Source organism: Salvelinus namaycush, chromosome 13 (assembly GCF_016432855.1).
Source record: "Salvelinus namaycush isolate Seneca chromosome 13, SaNama_1.0, whole genome shotgun sequence".
NCBI lineage: Eukaryota > Metazoa > Chordata > Actinopteri > Salmoniformes > Salmonidae > Salvelinus > Salvelinus namaycush.
In genome coordinates, this window is record NC_052319.1 from 22,805,793 (window position 1) to 22,821,534 (window position 15,742).

At 41.4% G+C, this 15,742-nt stretch overlaps 1 protein-coding gene across 1 annotated transcript in view; it reads right to left on the reverse strand.

The window, feature by feature from the left end:
• LOC120058028 (diacylglycerol kinase beta) overlaps positions 1 to 15,742 on the reverse strand; it is a 130,088-nt gene that overhangs the window by 82,796 nt on the left and 31,550 nt on the right. Inside the window, exons 5-14 of the mRNA XM_039006512.1 lie at positions 14,106 to 14,242; positions 12,760 to 12,809; positions 6,404 to 6,478; positions 6,104 to 6,223; positions 5,563 to 5,680; positions 5,120 to 5,208; positions 4,169 to 4,285; positions 2,897 to 2,995; positions 2,397 to 2,504; positions 2,189 to 2,262 (exon numbers count right to left, since the gene is read on the reverse strand). Of these exons, the coding sequence (XP_038862440.1) occupies positions 2,189 to 2,262; positions 2,397 to 2,504; positions 2,897 to 2,995; positions 4,169 to 4,285; positions 5,120 to 5,208; positions 5,563 to 5,680; positions 6,104 to 6,223; positions 6,404 to 6,478; positions 12,760 to 12,809; positions 14,106 to 14,242 (987 nt within the window). The remainder of the gene's footprint in view (positions 1 to 2,188; positions 2,263 to 2,396; positions 2,505 to 2,896; positions 2,996 to 4,168; positions 4,286 to 5,119; positions 5,209 to 5,562; positions 5,681 to 6,103; positions 6,224 to 6,403; positions 6,479 to 12,759; positions 12,810 to 14,105; positions 14,243 to 15,742) is intronic.

Sequence of the window (15,742 nt, forward strand, 5' to 3'; positions counted from 1 at the left end):
TGTGGTTTACAGTTTGCATAAAGTCCAGTGTAGTTCTTTGAGGGCTGTCATGGTATCGGTTTGAGGGGGAATATACATGGCTGTGACTATAACCAAAAATAATTATCTTGGGAGGTAATACGGTTGGCATTTAATTGTGAGGTATTCTATGTTGGGTGAACAAAAATACTTTTTTGTTTCTGTACGTTATCACAATCACATCATGAGTAGTTAATCATGAAACATACACCCCCGCCTTTCTTCTTCCCGGAGAGTTCTTTATTCCTGTCTGCTCAATGTACTGAGAACCCAGCTGACTGTATGGATGTGGACAGTATATTCCAAGAGAACTATGTTTCTATGAAACAGAGTATGTTACAGTCCCTGATGTCTCTCTGGAATGAGATCCTCGCCCTGAGCTCTGCTACTTTATTATCCAGAGACTGACCATTAGCGAGTAATATACTCAGAAGCGTTGGATGGTGTGCACGCCTCCTGAGTCAGACTAGAAGTCCACTCCGATTACCTCTTCTCCATTGGCGGTGTTTTGGAGCAGCCTCTGGAATAACTTAAATTGCCCTGGAACAAAGGATCCAATTCGGGAAAGTCATATTACTGGTAGTAATACTGGTGAGTTACTGCCACTCTGATATCGAAAGTTCTTTCCGACTGTATGTAATAACACAAAAAAAATGACTGGGCTAATAATGTAAGAAATAGCACACACAAAAACAAAATACTGCACATTTTCTTAGGAGCTAGAAGCAGAGCTGCCATATCTGTCGGCACCATCTTTTTCTTTTCCACATTTTGTTGTTACAGCCCGAATTCAAAATTGATGAAATATATTTATTTTCTCACCCATTTACACACAATACCCCATAATAACAAAGTGGAAACATGTTTTTAGGAATGTTAGCAAATTTATTGAAAATGAAATACAGAAATATCTCATTTACATAAGTATTCATAGCCCTGAGTCAATACATGTTAGAATCACCTTTGGCAGTGATTACATCTGGGAGTCTTTCTGGGTAAGTCTCTAAGAGCTTCGCACACCTAGATTATAAAATATATGCACATTAAGTCTCTAAGAGCGTTGCACGCTTGGATTCTACAATATCTGAAAATGATTCTCTAAAAAGTTCTTCAAGCTCTGTCGAGTTGGTTGTTGATCATTGCTAGACCGCCCTTTTCAAGTCTTGCCATATTTAAGCCGATTTAAGTCAAAACTGTAACTAGGCCACTCATGAACATTTAATGTCGTCTTGGTATGCAACTCCAGTGTATATTTGGCCTTGTGTTTTAGGTTATTGTCCTGCTGAAAGGTAAATTTGTCTCCCAGTGTCTGTTGTCTCCCAGCACACTGAACCAGTTTTTCCTCTTTTTTGCCTGTGCTTAGCTCTATTCTGTTTCTTTGTATCCTAAAAAACTCCTTAGTCCTTGTTGATGACACACAAACCTATAACATGATGCAGCCACCACCATGCTTGAAAATATGAAGAGTGGTACTCAGTGATGTCTTGCGTTAGATTTGCCCCAATCAGAACACTTTGTATTCAGGACATAAAGTATTTTTCTTCTCCATATTTTCTGCAGTTTTACTTTAATATTTTGTTTCTGTACAGGCACCCTTTTTTTTCACTCTGTCATTTAGGTTAGTATTGTGGAGTAACTACAATGTTGTTGATCCAGCCTCAGTTTTCTCCTATCACAAACATTAAACTCTGTAATAGTTTTAAAGTCACCATTGGCCTCATGGTGAAATCCCTAAGTGGTTTCCTTGCTCTCCAGCAACTGAATTAGGAAGGACTCCTGTATCTTTGTAGTGACTGGGTGTATTGATACGCCATCCAAAGTGTAATTAATAACTTCACCATGTCTGCTTTTTTAAATGTTTACCCATCCAATAAAAGGTGCCAATCTGGCTCACTCAGGTATCATATGAACACACATAAGACATGGCAACATATGTAGAATTGCAAGAAATTAGCTTTAAACCTGCAAAACAAATGATCTGCCCTATGTCAAAAGTGTAGAATTGCAGGAAATTAGCTTTAGAATGGCAATATTTTCTTTGTGCCAACAAGAGGGGAGTGAACAGTTTGGGGTCACATGGGTCACGAGATGGGGGGTTTGTTACTATGCCGATAGACAATATCCCTCCGGACCTTTACCACCTAGGAAATTTGTGCTCTATGTCACTTACCGCTCCCCTTGTCTCCCGCCACTCTTTGGGTTGACCAGGACCAGGAGGGGATGTGTGCCTGGGAGAGGAGTGATCTGGACAGGAGAGCAGAGACAGTCTAATGAGATTTATTGTATATCCATAGATACACAATCAACATTTTAGCCTGCCATGAGCTAACACAACAGACTCCAAGGCTCTGAAGATGCTCTGGGCTCGATTCACTCACCTGCAGTGCTTGTCCGTCTCCTGTGAATTTGAAGCTTTGACTCGGGTCGTCAGGGCTGGTGCTGGGCGGGGAGTCCCCTTCACCCCGCTTCACAACAGAATGACGGTCCTATAGACAGATAGATAGGCCAGCAGGCATAGAGACACATAAATAGACAGAAATATAAATGTGTTAATGCGTATAGGAATTGTGACAGAGAAATTGGACAAAATATGTATATCTCAGATGGCCGGTGGCACCTTAATTGGGGAGGACGGGCGCATAGTAATGGCTGGAATGGAATAAATGGAATGGTATCGAACACCTCAGATACAGTACATGGTTTCCATGTGTTTGATATCATTCCATTCACTCCATTCCAGCCATTATTATGAACCGTCCTCCCCTCAGTATACTTTTGTGGGTCTATAATTATATATTTCAAGGTTTTTTTTCAGCATTGAAAGTATTGGAGATAAAACATTTAGAGATTCAGAGTGTGATTTACAGTGTGATCTCACCAGGACTACAGGGCAGATGTAGGATGGGAGTAGAGTGTGGTCTCTAAGGGCTCCTCCATCACACTCTGGTTTCATGTTGGACGCACACTTATTATGGAGCTGATCAGGAAGGAAGGAGGATGAGGAGGATGGAGGGAGGAAAGGAGCAGAGAAGGAGTAGAAGAAGGAGAATGAGGCGAAGGAGAAGAGTGGAAAAGAAAAACAAAAATAGGCATTTGACACAGTGCCAGATATTGCATAACAGTACCAGATATAATGTAAAGTACAGTAGCTGCTTCTAAGACTGAGGATGAATAAATGCCTGCTGTGATGCTACAGGGATGAGCACATTACTAAACTATATATATAAATTGACAACCCTAGCAAGATCTTTGAACTCCCCTTACTGGTGGTTTGAGGTACCACAGTTTGAATTTTCATCTGAGCATTTACCTAATGGGGACATCTAGTGGACATATAAGGTAAAGTAGAAATTAGAAAATAGGTAGATCACAAACTATTGCAGTGAACTTCCTCAGGTTCATTGTTATCAACAGAAGCTCTCTGGGGCACTATGAACAGAAACATTGCCCCAATTCTAGGAGTTCTCCAGTAGAGGGGAGTACGTACAGGGCCATAACCAGGGTTGGATTGGATATCACGAAAAATAGGTAAAAAATACAATAAAAAATAATAATAATACTAGCCAGAGCAATTCAACATTACTGCAATAGAAGTCTCTGCCGGCAGCTAGCCACCTGACTGACACATTTTTAAGCAACTATTTTCCAAGTCATACTCCGAGAGTTGTTTTTTGTTTGTTTGGGGGGGATGTCTGTAGACGCGACACGAGTTGCTGGCAGTTCTAAAATTGCCTTTTGTCTGGCATCTGGCAAACACACTGTCAGCAGCTTGCTTACTTGAGCCGACACTGAGCTGGGGTAGTTAGTTTCATGTCTCAGGCCCTCGGCCTGTGCCATGAGAGGGTGGAGTTAGCCATTTGAGAGAGTGGTGATTGTGCTGCTAAAAATGCAAATCCACGAGGCAAATCCAGGGGACGCAGCCGAACATAACGAAAAAAAACACTGTTCATGATTCCACTAGTTCGCAAAGAGGCAGGCGCGATTAGAACAGTCAGATCAAGAATATAAGTGTTCTGAGCTTTGATCAATGCTGGGAGCAATATTTTCATGTTGACTCGTAATTGATTTTCTTTATTGTGTGCAAATATATATATTTGTATTATCTCAGTGTCCTCATATGTAGTTATGGCCCCGAGTGTGTACTACTTACAGTGATCTGACACCACACACAGTGTAGGCCCGTTAAGCCCTGGTAGCACTTGATACTTCTGTGACAGCGGTCGCACTTAGTGGGAGAGTTTCCCTCCATCCACACGTGCTGCATAGCCTGGAGGGAGGGGGGAGGGGGGAGAGGGAGAGAAAGAACGAGAAAGATAGAGACAGTAACAATCACGATTACAAGGTCACAACATAAATCCAGTGCTAAACATGCTATATTTAGTGCCAGATATCTACAAAAATAAAAAGCCATCTGAAAGGCATCATCTGTTAGTGAACCAGACTTGAGAAAGTGAAGTGGAGCTGAAACAGAGTAGACCTCCATCTGGAGAGAGAGAAGGGGGCCTTAGAGGGACAATTTCAAGGTCTGTGAGTTCATTCTAGAAGAGGTCTAATTAAATCAGAGGTTATATATAGAGACCGTTAACAACATAAGTAGCTCTGCATGATCTCCCTGCCGCCATGATCCTATGCGTAGAGGGGTGTGTGTGTGTGTGTGTGTGTGTGTGTGAGAGAGAATCCCTGTTCCCATGATCCTCCTGCTCCTCTCCAGTCCTTAGCACTCGGCCAACTGCCAAAACAGGTTGCTTAGCAACGGCAGGGCGTTCTATTCACACAACGTTAGTCAGATGGTGGTTAGGGGTTAGCTGTGGGTTAGCTCTCAGCTTAAGGCATCACACTAAAGAGTCACTTAAGGTAGGATATTGTAGGCCTGAGTCACGGTCAAGCTCACTGATTGAGAGGATTACACTAGCATGAGTAATGCACGCAAGATATTTGTGAGTCGTTTAGTAAAGGGTAGACCTACATTTCTCAATATTTGTCACAATTTTTCTAAAACATAGGCACATAATAGATACTGCAATGACACACATGACAATATCATTAATGTGTGTGTGTCTGTGTGTTTGTGTGTGTGTTTAGTTGTCTGTATAGTACTCACATTAGTGTGTCTGCGGGACTTGGCGTAGGTGCTGATGCAGGCAGCGATGTCTTTGGACACACAGCGTTCATGGACTGTGTACTTGCATACTGAAACACAGAGGTACACAGAGAGACAGTTAACCAGTGGATGAACACTGAGCAGTAAGACCAACCCTTTCATTGAAACATGTAATAAAATGACCCAGCGATAACATAAAATTTGCCTTGATAATAGATAATTAATTAGTCACGCAATCATGTTTGTTATTCACAGACTGGAGGATGGGATAACAGAGTCAGAGAGAAATAGAGACAAGCATCTGGTTGAAAGACAGAGAGAGGAACTGAAAGGCACCCAGGAAGCGACAGAACAGAGAGAGTAGAGTAGTGAATGCCAACGAGGGACAGAAATAGGGACTGAAGTAGAGAGAGAGTGGAACTGAGGGCCACACACAGACTCACTAGAGCAGCAGAGGCCCTGCTTGCGGACTCCCAGCAGCATGGTGTGGCAGTAATTACAGTAGGCTGGCTTGTTGAAGTGCTTTAGTTTCCACACATGCTGACCATCCTCCTGCACATTCTACACACAGAGAGAAAGAGAGAGAGCAAGAGAGAGCGAGAGATCAGTGGAGAGAATGGCATGATAGACCAGAGTGCTTAAAAGAGGGATAATACTTTTTTTTTTAAAGTAATCCATCACCACAAAAAGATCTTTCTGAATTGATTTTTTGGAACTGCCGCCCCAAACGCACTCACAGAGACACACACAAACACTTTCTCTCTCTCCCCACAGGGATCATACACTTACTAAAATGTATGCACTCATGTATGCACTCACTGTACTGCAAGTTGCTTTAGATAAAAGCATCTGCTAAATGGCATCCATTATCATATTACGCACACACACACACACACACACACACACACACACACACACACACACACACACACACACACACACACACACACACACACACACACACACACACACAAAGTGCCTTACCGTCTCCATACCCAGCAGGACCAGCAGAGGGATGGTGGTGAGGCCTCCTCTGATCCACTCCTCCAGAGTAACTGTTCCGTCTCGGTCATAGTCTATCTCTTCCATCATCTCCTTCAGGATCTAGAACACAGGGAGAGGGGGAGGAAAGTCCAGTAAATTCTTGCCAAATTGTAATACTGTAACGTTCCATTCTTTCCTTGTCACTGTAGTTAAGCTAGCCTGTTCAGGTCAACCTACTCCAACGCTCCAACATGTTGGGATCAGGGAAAACAAGACACATAAGGCTGTGTGCATTCTTACTGGTCGCAGCTCTGTAGAGTCCCATTCCAGGTACTCTGCCACGTGGACCATCTGATTGATGATGCGGTCCAGTTCCTACACACACAGGAAGAGGGCAAAACATTAGACCACAACAACAACAACAACACTGTGGCAGTCTTCTTGATAATAAATGACCTCATCCACACACAAGGCAAAGAGTGGCTACTTTGAAGAATCTCAAATATAAAATATATTTTGATTTGTTTAACACTTTTTTGGTTACTACATGATTCCATGTGTGTTATTTCGTAGTTTTGAGGTCTTCACTATTATTCTACAATGTATAAAATAGTAAAAATAAAGAAAAACCCTTGAATGAGTAGGTGTGTCCAAACTTTTGACTGGTACTGTATATTGAATTTGTACCTTTAAAACAACGTCACTTGATATCCACTATAAGAAGAAGAAAAAAACAATAGGCAGGGCAGCACCTCCTACTGGAGATTTGATCTATCTACAGCTATTAATTCAGTCTCCCATCCAGGGTTTTAACCTAGCCCAGCCCTGCTTAGCTATGACATTTTTTTCAATTAAACCCAGGATTAACCTAAAATAGACAATACAGTGCTTTCAGAAAGTATTCATACCTTCATATTCTGCAGTTTTACTAACAGGATGCATGTTTTGGAATATTTGTATTCTGTACAGGCGTCCTTCTTTTCACTCCATCATTTAGGTTAGTATTGTGGAGTAACAACAATGTTGTTGATACATCCTCAGTTTTCTCCTATCACAGACATTGGTGAAATCCCTGAGCGGTTTCCTTTCTCTCTGGCAACTGAGTTAGGAAGGACGCCTGTATCTTTGTTGTGACTCGGTGTATTGATACACCATACAAAGTGTATTTAATAACTTCAATGTCAGATTTGTACCCTTCTACTAATAGATGCCCTTCTTTGCAAGGCACTGGAACACCTCCCTGGTCTTTGTGGTTGAATCTGTGTTTGAAATTCACTGCTCAGCTGAGGGACCTTACAGATAATTGTATATGTGGGGTACAGAGATGAGGTCATTCAAAAATAATATGAAATACTATTATTGCACACAGAGTGAGTCCATGCAACTTATGTGACTTGTTAAGCAATAATAATTTTTATCCTGAACTTATTTAGGCTTGCCCTAACAAAGGGTTATAATACTTATTGACTGAATATATTTCAGCTTTGAATTTTGTATTAATTTGTAAAACTTCCTCAAACATAATTCCACTTTGACATTATGGGGCATTGTGTGTAGGCCAGTGAGACAAAATCTAAATGTAATCTATTTTTTATTCAGGCTGTTACAGAACAAAATGTTAAAAAAGTGAAGATGTGTGACTATTTTCTTGAAAGGCTGTAACGCTCGTCGTAATCCTCCTCGTCTGAGGAGGAGCAAGGATCGGACCAAAGCGCAGTGTGGTTTGAATACATACTTTAATTATTTAAACGAAGACGAAAAAAACACTTGACAAAATACAAAACAATAAACGACGTGAACAAACGAACGAAAACAGTACCGTGTGGCGAACAAACACAGACACGGCAACAATCACCCACAAACAAACAGTGAGAACAGCCTACCTTAATATGGTTCCCGATCAGAGACAACGTAAAACACCTGCCTCTGATTGAGAACCATATCAGGCTAGTTAGACAACCCTAAACCAATGAAAACACATAACATGGAATATACCCACCCAGCTCACGTCCTGACCAACTAAACAAAAACTAAACAAAGGAAATAAGGTCAGGAACGTGACAAAGGCCTAGGGTTTCAAGCTCTGGTTGATTTCAAATGTAATGATATTTAGTAATATTTCATTGTGTTTGGTTGTCAAAGCAACAAAATATCAACATTTGAAGAAGATATATATTCCGCTTGGATAGTTCCATCTGTGTTTGTTTTACTTTTTTTTTTGTAAAATGTTTTTTATTGAATATTAAAACATACGATGTACTTGCAGTGAAGCCACTCAGCATTTACATTACATTCAGTCATCTAACAGACTAACATCCAGGGCGACCCACAGATGCAACCAGGGTCAACGCCCTGCTCAAGGGCATGTCGACAGATCTCAGCGAACTATCAGCCACTGGCCCAAGCTCCCAACTGCCAGGCCACCAGCCTTCCAAGATCCCCCCCTCCCCACAGTTCCCAGAGAGCTGCCCCTCAACCATCCGAGACCCACCCCCCACAGTCGTCGTCCCCACAATCCCCCCCTGCCCTCAAAAAATAATTCAGAATAAAATAAACCAATTCCACATCCCAACCCTCAGCTTCCCTCAGCCCATCCCACCTATCTCTGCTGGCCAACATCTTCGGATTTCTATGCATCATATATCTTTCAACTATGCTGTGATGTTTAACATACAATTTGAATCTATCTAATCGAATGGAATCCACAGATTGCGAATTAAAGAATTATAATTTAAGCTGAAAAGCATGAATTCTTGAATCTTGCATCGTTTTATATATCAACTCATACCATAGAATCGGTACATCAAAAATCTCTTCCCAAGTATTTTGTAATCCGTATGGCACAGCTGTCAACATCCGGGTCCTCAAATGAAACTGGTATACTTTCCTATTTATGCTATTTTTATTCCTCCCTCTGCCACCTGCCTCCTCCATTTTTGAGGTAATGCTGTAATCAATTGGTTGTATTCTTGGATTGAGCAGACCTTTCCAACAACTAAGATAACTGCATGAATGACATAACTCTACCATTCCAATGTACATTATATATATTTTTGTTTGTTATTCCCTTTTCAAACATCTTTTCCAAAAATACAGGTATTTTATCAACCAGCACATTTGAGTTCAGACATAGTATTTGTTGTAACATTTGTTTTATTTTTCAGGGAGATGAAATTGAAATTGCAACCTGCTCTGCAATGCTGGTTTGAAAAAGAGAGATACTTCGAAAAAGGTTTCATTTTCAATTAATCGAAAATGAGACATGGGAATCTGCACAAAGGCAAAAAGCCATTTTTAAACAATGGATGAGCTTTTCTCAATAATCTACTTGAGATCCATTTATGGTTCAATTAAAACTTTTCTATCAAATCAAATTTTATTTGTCACATAGACATGGTTAGCAGATGTTAATGCGAGTGTAGCGAAATGCTTGTGCTTCTAGTTCCGACAATGCAGTAATAACCAACGAGTAATCTAACCTAACAATTCCACAACTACTACCTTATACACACAAGTGTAAAGGGATAAAGAATATGTACATAAAGATATATGAATGAGTGATGGTACAGAACGGCATAGGCGAGATGCAGTAGATGGTATCGAGTACAGTATATACATATGAGATGAGTAATGTAGGGTATGTAAACATAAAAGTACATAGTTTAAAGTGGCTAGTGATACATGTATTACATAAAGATGGCAAGATGCAGTAGATGATATAGAGTACAGTATATACATAATATTAAGTGGCATTGTTTAAAGTGGCTAGTGATACATTTTTGATCAATTTCCATCAATTTCCATTATTAAAGTGAGCTGGAGTTGAGTCAGTATGTTGGCAGCAGCCACTCGATGTTAGTGGTGGCTGTTTAACAGTCTGATGGCCTTGAGATAGAAGCTGTTTTTCAGTCTCTCGGTCCCTGCTTTGATGCACCTGTACTGACCTCGCCTTCTGGATGATAGCGGGGTGAACAGGCAGTGGCTTGGGTGGTTGTTGTCCTTGATGATCTTTATGGCCTTTCTGTGACATCGGTTGGTGTAGGTGTCCTGGAGGGCAGGTAGTTTGCCCCCAGTGATGCGTTGTGCAGACCTCACTACCCTCTGGAGAGCCTTACGGTTGTGGGCGGAGCAGTTGGCGTACCAGGCGGTGATACAGCCCTACAGGATGCTCTCGATTGTGCATCTGTAGAAGTTTGTGAGTGCTTTTGGTGACAAGCCGAATTTCTTCAGCCTCCTGAGGTTGAAGAGGCTCTGCTGCGCCTTCTTCACAACGCTGTCTGTGTGGGTGGACCAATTCAGTTTGTCTGTGATGTGTATGCCGAGGAACTTAAAACTTACTACCCTCTCCACTACTGTCCCGTCGATGTGGATAGGGGGGTGCTCCCTCTGCTGTTTCCTGAAGTCCACAATCATCTACTTTGTTTTGTTGACGTTGAGTGTGAGGTTATTTTCCTGACACCACACTCCGAGGGCCCTCACCTCCTCCCTGTAGGCCGTCTCGTCGTTGTTGGTAATCAAGCCTACCACTGTAGTGTCGTCCGCAAACTTGATGATTGAGTTGGAGGTGTGCATGGCCACACAGTCGTGGGTGAACAGGGAGTACAGGAGAGGGCTCAGAACGCACCCTTGTGGGGCCCCTGTGTTGAGGATCAGCGGGGTGGAGATGTTGTTACCTACCCTCACCACCTGGGGGCGGCCCGTCAGGAAGTCCAGTACCCAGTTGCACAGGGCAGGGTCGAGACCCAGGGTCTCGAGCTTGATGATGAGTTTGGAGGGTACTATGGTGTTAAATGCTGAGCTGTAGTCGGTGAACAGCATTCTCACATAGGTATTCCTCTTGTCCAGATGGGTTAGAGAGAGGTTTACCGTTTTTATATTTAATAATCTCAATCCACCCAGTTCATATTCATTATATAGATAGGCACGTTTTATCTTGTCTGGTTTACCGTCCCAGATAAAGTAAAATATTTTTTGCTCATATGATTTGAAAAACGAATAATCATAAGTAGGCAGCGCCGTAAGTAAGTGAGTAAACTGAGATATGACTAAGGAGTTAATCAGTGTAATTTCTTCATAAATAGACAGGCATTTACCTCTCCATGGTTGTAGGATCTTGTCCATTTTTACTTGTTTTCTATTGAAATTGATTGTGGAGAGTTAATTTACTCTATGTCTTTTGTGATATGAATACCAAGTATGTCTACTTCACCGTCAGCCCATTTTATAGGTAAACTGCAAAGTCATGTAAAATGTGTATTTTTTTAAGATCCAATACGTAATATTGTACACTTACCATAATTAGGTTTTAGTCCAGAGAGTCCAGAAAAGTTATCTAGATCTTCAATGAGACATTGCAGGAATCTAGCTATCGGACTTAATATAAAACTTGAGTCATCAGCATACATGGACACCTTTGTTTTTAAGCCTTGGATTTCTAATCCTGTAATGTTGTTATTTGATCTGATTTTAATAGCTAGCATTTCGATGGCCATATTGAATAGATATGGTGACAGCGGACACCCATGTTTAACTCCTCTTGACAAATCAAAAGTAACTGCTATTTACTATTTTACACTTGGGGTTGCTATACATAACCTTTTCCTATTTTATAAGAGACTCATTGGAATTGAAAAAATCTAGGTATTTATGAATAGAATCCAGTCTTATTTGATCAAAATCCGCTATAAATACCAGGGATGGCTTCTTAGATGTTTCATGTGTTCTATTATTTCTAGTAGTTGTCGTATATTATCTCTAATGTATCGTCCATGTAAAAAAACTGTCTGATCAGGATGAACAATACCTGGTAAAACCTTTTTAATTCTGAGTGCTATGCATTTCGCTAGTATTTTTGCATCCCAAATTGAAGTGTAAGAGGCCTCCAGTTTTTTAGATAAACTAGATCTTTCAAATTGATAATTGATATGTTGGATTCACATCTCCATCTCAACCAAAAATCGAAGCTAAAGAATAGGACTAAATCAAATTCAACTTTATTTAAAATGCATTTACAGTTTGATTTGCTAGATTTTTGGTTGAAATGGAGAGGTTACTGTAACTATAAATGTATTTTTATGTAATCATATAAAGCGTGCATGTTCAAAATAGCATACGTAGGTTGTCGCAGGTCTGTGGACATCTTCATAATTGCTATAATAATCTTTGCAGAATCTTGAACGGCATTGATCACTTGCACCATGTACTTTTAAATTAATGTAATCTCAACTACAATCCAGGTCATTTGGTTCTGCTATTAGATGAAGCACATTGATAAGTAACACATTAATCTGTTGTATAAATAAAGGAGATATCTGACATTGTATTCCCACTTGAAATGTGCTGTGATTTTAAATGGTTGAAAGTGCAGTGATAGACATTTGGGTGACAACTAAACAAAAAATCTGACCATTTTTTCTTTGGAATTTGGTTGTGCTTTTAGATGGTTGAAAGCCTAGTGATGACACATTGGAAATTCAACTAACTTTTGGCTCTTCTTGACTGGGTGAATAAAGGTTGTAATCTCATTGATCAACGTCTCAACCAAATATTACCCACGTTGAAATTACGTGGTGTGCCCAGTGGGAAGGTTGGTATGTAATTGGACTAGAAAGGGGAAGAAGAGGAGAGGAGAAAAGAGGAGAGAGGGCCAGACTTACCGAGCTGTCCAGTACTCCATTGCCATCTGTGTCGTACAGCCGGAACATGACTAGAGGGGAAAGAGAGAAAAGAGACCCCATGATTCAGCTATAATGAGTTCTTGTTAGCACCGCTAACATTCCCAGTCAGACCCCCCTCTGGAGAGCAGGGGAAATATTAGAGCACTACACGACACCACTCCTGTGTTGAAGCAGGGGGAGGTAATAGAACGTGACATGTACTTTGTGTTGTTGAGATGTCGGAATTGGTTAGCTGAGATTAGCTGTGTCAGGGTGTGTAGATATAGCTCCCGATGCTAAAGAAGTCTATTAGACACACCACGGCTTAGGATGTCAAGGGGCTAACAAGGACAGGTGCTGAGCTAATCCCCAGGGGAGCCTGACTCCTGATTTACTGCTAACAACCAGTCACTCACTCACTTACACTGTACTGCTGAGTGTTGAGGCCACTGCAGGCAGGTGTGTAGGCAAGTGTGTGTGTGTGCCTGTGTGTGTGTGACAGATCGACTGTATTTGGCCACAGAAATATGGCTGTAAACATTATTTGCTTAAATAATTAAATGTACAATCTAAAAATGTTTTTTTTTTTTGGATGACCCAACTGCTGGTTTGCAGGCATTGCGTCACTTAGTTGGGTGCTTTTCTTTAAAAAGAGCGAAGTTGGGTTGTTGATGCTGGGTTATTGAAATATGACCCAGTGGGTCAGATCAGAAGACTGGAGGTGTGGTTTATTAGGGCGTAGCTTTCCGATAGTTATTTTTGGTCACCCGCAAGAGTAAATGTCATTCTGGTTTATCTGTCTGTTGTATTGTTATCACATGATAAAGTTGAACACTGACACTTTTGTAGCTTTAATGAGGCTTACACATATGAGTTCCTCAAGAGTGTATGCATATCCCACTGTTGTAATTTTATTGCAAAAATATTCATTTGCATTGTACAAACAACCTGAGCAGGAATTACATTTACTCTCACATGTGGCCCCATAAAACCATCTGAAGGCCACTCCCCTAATAGGCCACGCCTCCTGAAAATAACCTATTCCATTAAAAAAAGACTCAGCTGTGGGGTCAACTCAGTATGAAAGTGAATAAAAACCCAACTGAAAACCCAACCTGTTGTGTTATTCACGCAACCTAACTGGCTGGGTCAAAATCACCCAGCTTGTGTTCTGTTCAATATTTACCCAGGATTTTTTTTGAGTGTATTACCTGAATGAATGAATTTGACTAATCCTCGCAAATTATGGTAGGATGTCTTTCTGAGTGGTTGAGGGACACACCTTGACTCCACATGACCCTCACAAGTCATTACAAACTTGCCTCCAACCAACCCCTATAACTTACATTCCAGCTTGTCCTCTGGTGTGCCCCTCTCCAGCAGGGACAGGTAACACACGATGTCCTTCAGAAACACCACCTGGGGGCAGGGTAAGGGGGAGCCCTTCTGGGGTGACGGACTCCTCAACTTCTCCGCTCTGATCCTCTCTATGGATGTAATGTAACAAGAGATCAATGGATGATGGGGATGTCATACAGCAATGACCATGAGCATGACTAAGCAACATGGCAGATTGAAATGTGATATGGCATGGTGATATGGATATGGTGATATGATGTGATAGACACATAAATCAAATCCAATAAATATCATAGCCTGTATAAAGCTGGTAAAGCGTAGTTAGCTACCAATACACATGCCCTACATTGCCATGCAAAGTATTGAGCTAACAGAAACCAATGGCCACAGCTCAGACAATATTAACCAGCACATTTTATCAAACTGCTAGCTAAAATGCCTTGCTGTGAGTGATAATCAGTACAAAAGTATGTGGACAACCCTTCAAATTAGTGGAATCGGCTATATCAGCCACATCCGTTGCTGACAGGTGTATAAAATTGAGCACACAGCCATGCAATCTCCATAGACAAACATTGGCAGTAGAATGTTCTTACTGAAGAGCTCAGTGACATTCATTGTCATAGGATGCCACCTTTCCAATAAGTCAGTTTGTCAAATTGCTGCCCTGCTAGTGTTGCCCCGGTCAACTGTAAGTGCTGTTACTGTGAAGTAGAAACGTTTAGGTGCAACAACTCCTCAGCCGCAAAGTAGTTGTCCACACAAGCTCACAGAAATGTGTTTCCATGGCTGAGCAGCCGCACACAAGCCTAAGATCACCATGCACAATGCCAAGTGTTGGTTTGAGTGGTGTAAAGCTTGTCGCCATTGGACTCTGGAGCAGTGGAAACGCGTTCTCTGTAGTGATGAATCACACTTCACCATCTGGCAGTCCAACAGACGAATCTGGGTTTGGCGGATGCCAGGAGAACCCTACCTGCCTGAATGCATAGTGTCAATTGTAAAGTTTGGTGGAGGAGGTATAATGGTCTGGGGCTGTTTTTCATGGTTCGTGCTCGGCTCCTTAGTTCCAGTGAAGATAAATCTAGACGATTCTGTGCTTCCAACTTGAAACAATTTGAAGAAAGTTCTTTCCTGTTTCAGCATGACAATGCCCCCGTGCACAAAGTGAGGTCAATACAGAAATGGTTTGTTGAGATTGGTGTCAAAGAACTTGACTGGCCTGCACAGAGCCCTGACCTCAACACCATCAAACATCTTTGGGATTAATTGGAACTCTGACTGCGAGCCAGGTCTAATCGGCCATCATCAGTGCCTGACGTCACTAGTGCTTTTACGGCTGTGTTCCCGGTTGTGTTCCAACATCAAGTGGAAAGCCTTCCCAGAAGAGTGGAGGCTGTTATAGCAGCATAGGGGGTACCAACTCCATATTAATGATTTTGGAACGAGATATTCGAGGAGCAGGTGTCCACATTCTTTTGGTCATGTAGTGTATTTTAGTGCTGTGGCATTAGTAATGTTCCAGGCACAACATTTCTCTAACATTGATGTCATTGGAATTCATTGTTTACGGCAATACCATAGTCTAATACAGCATGCGTCACAACTTTTCCAGGAAAACAGT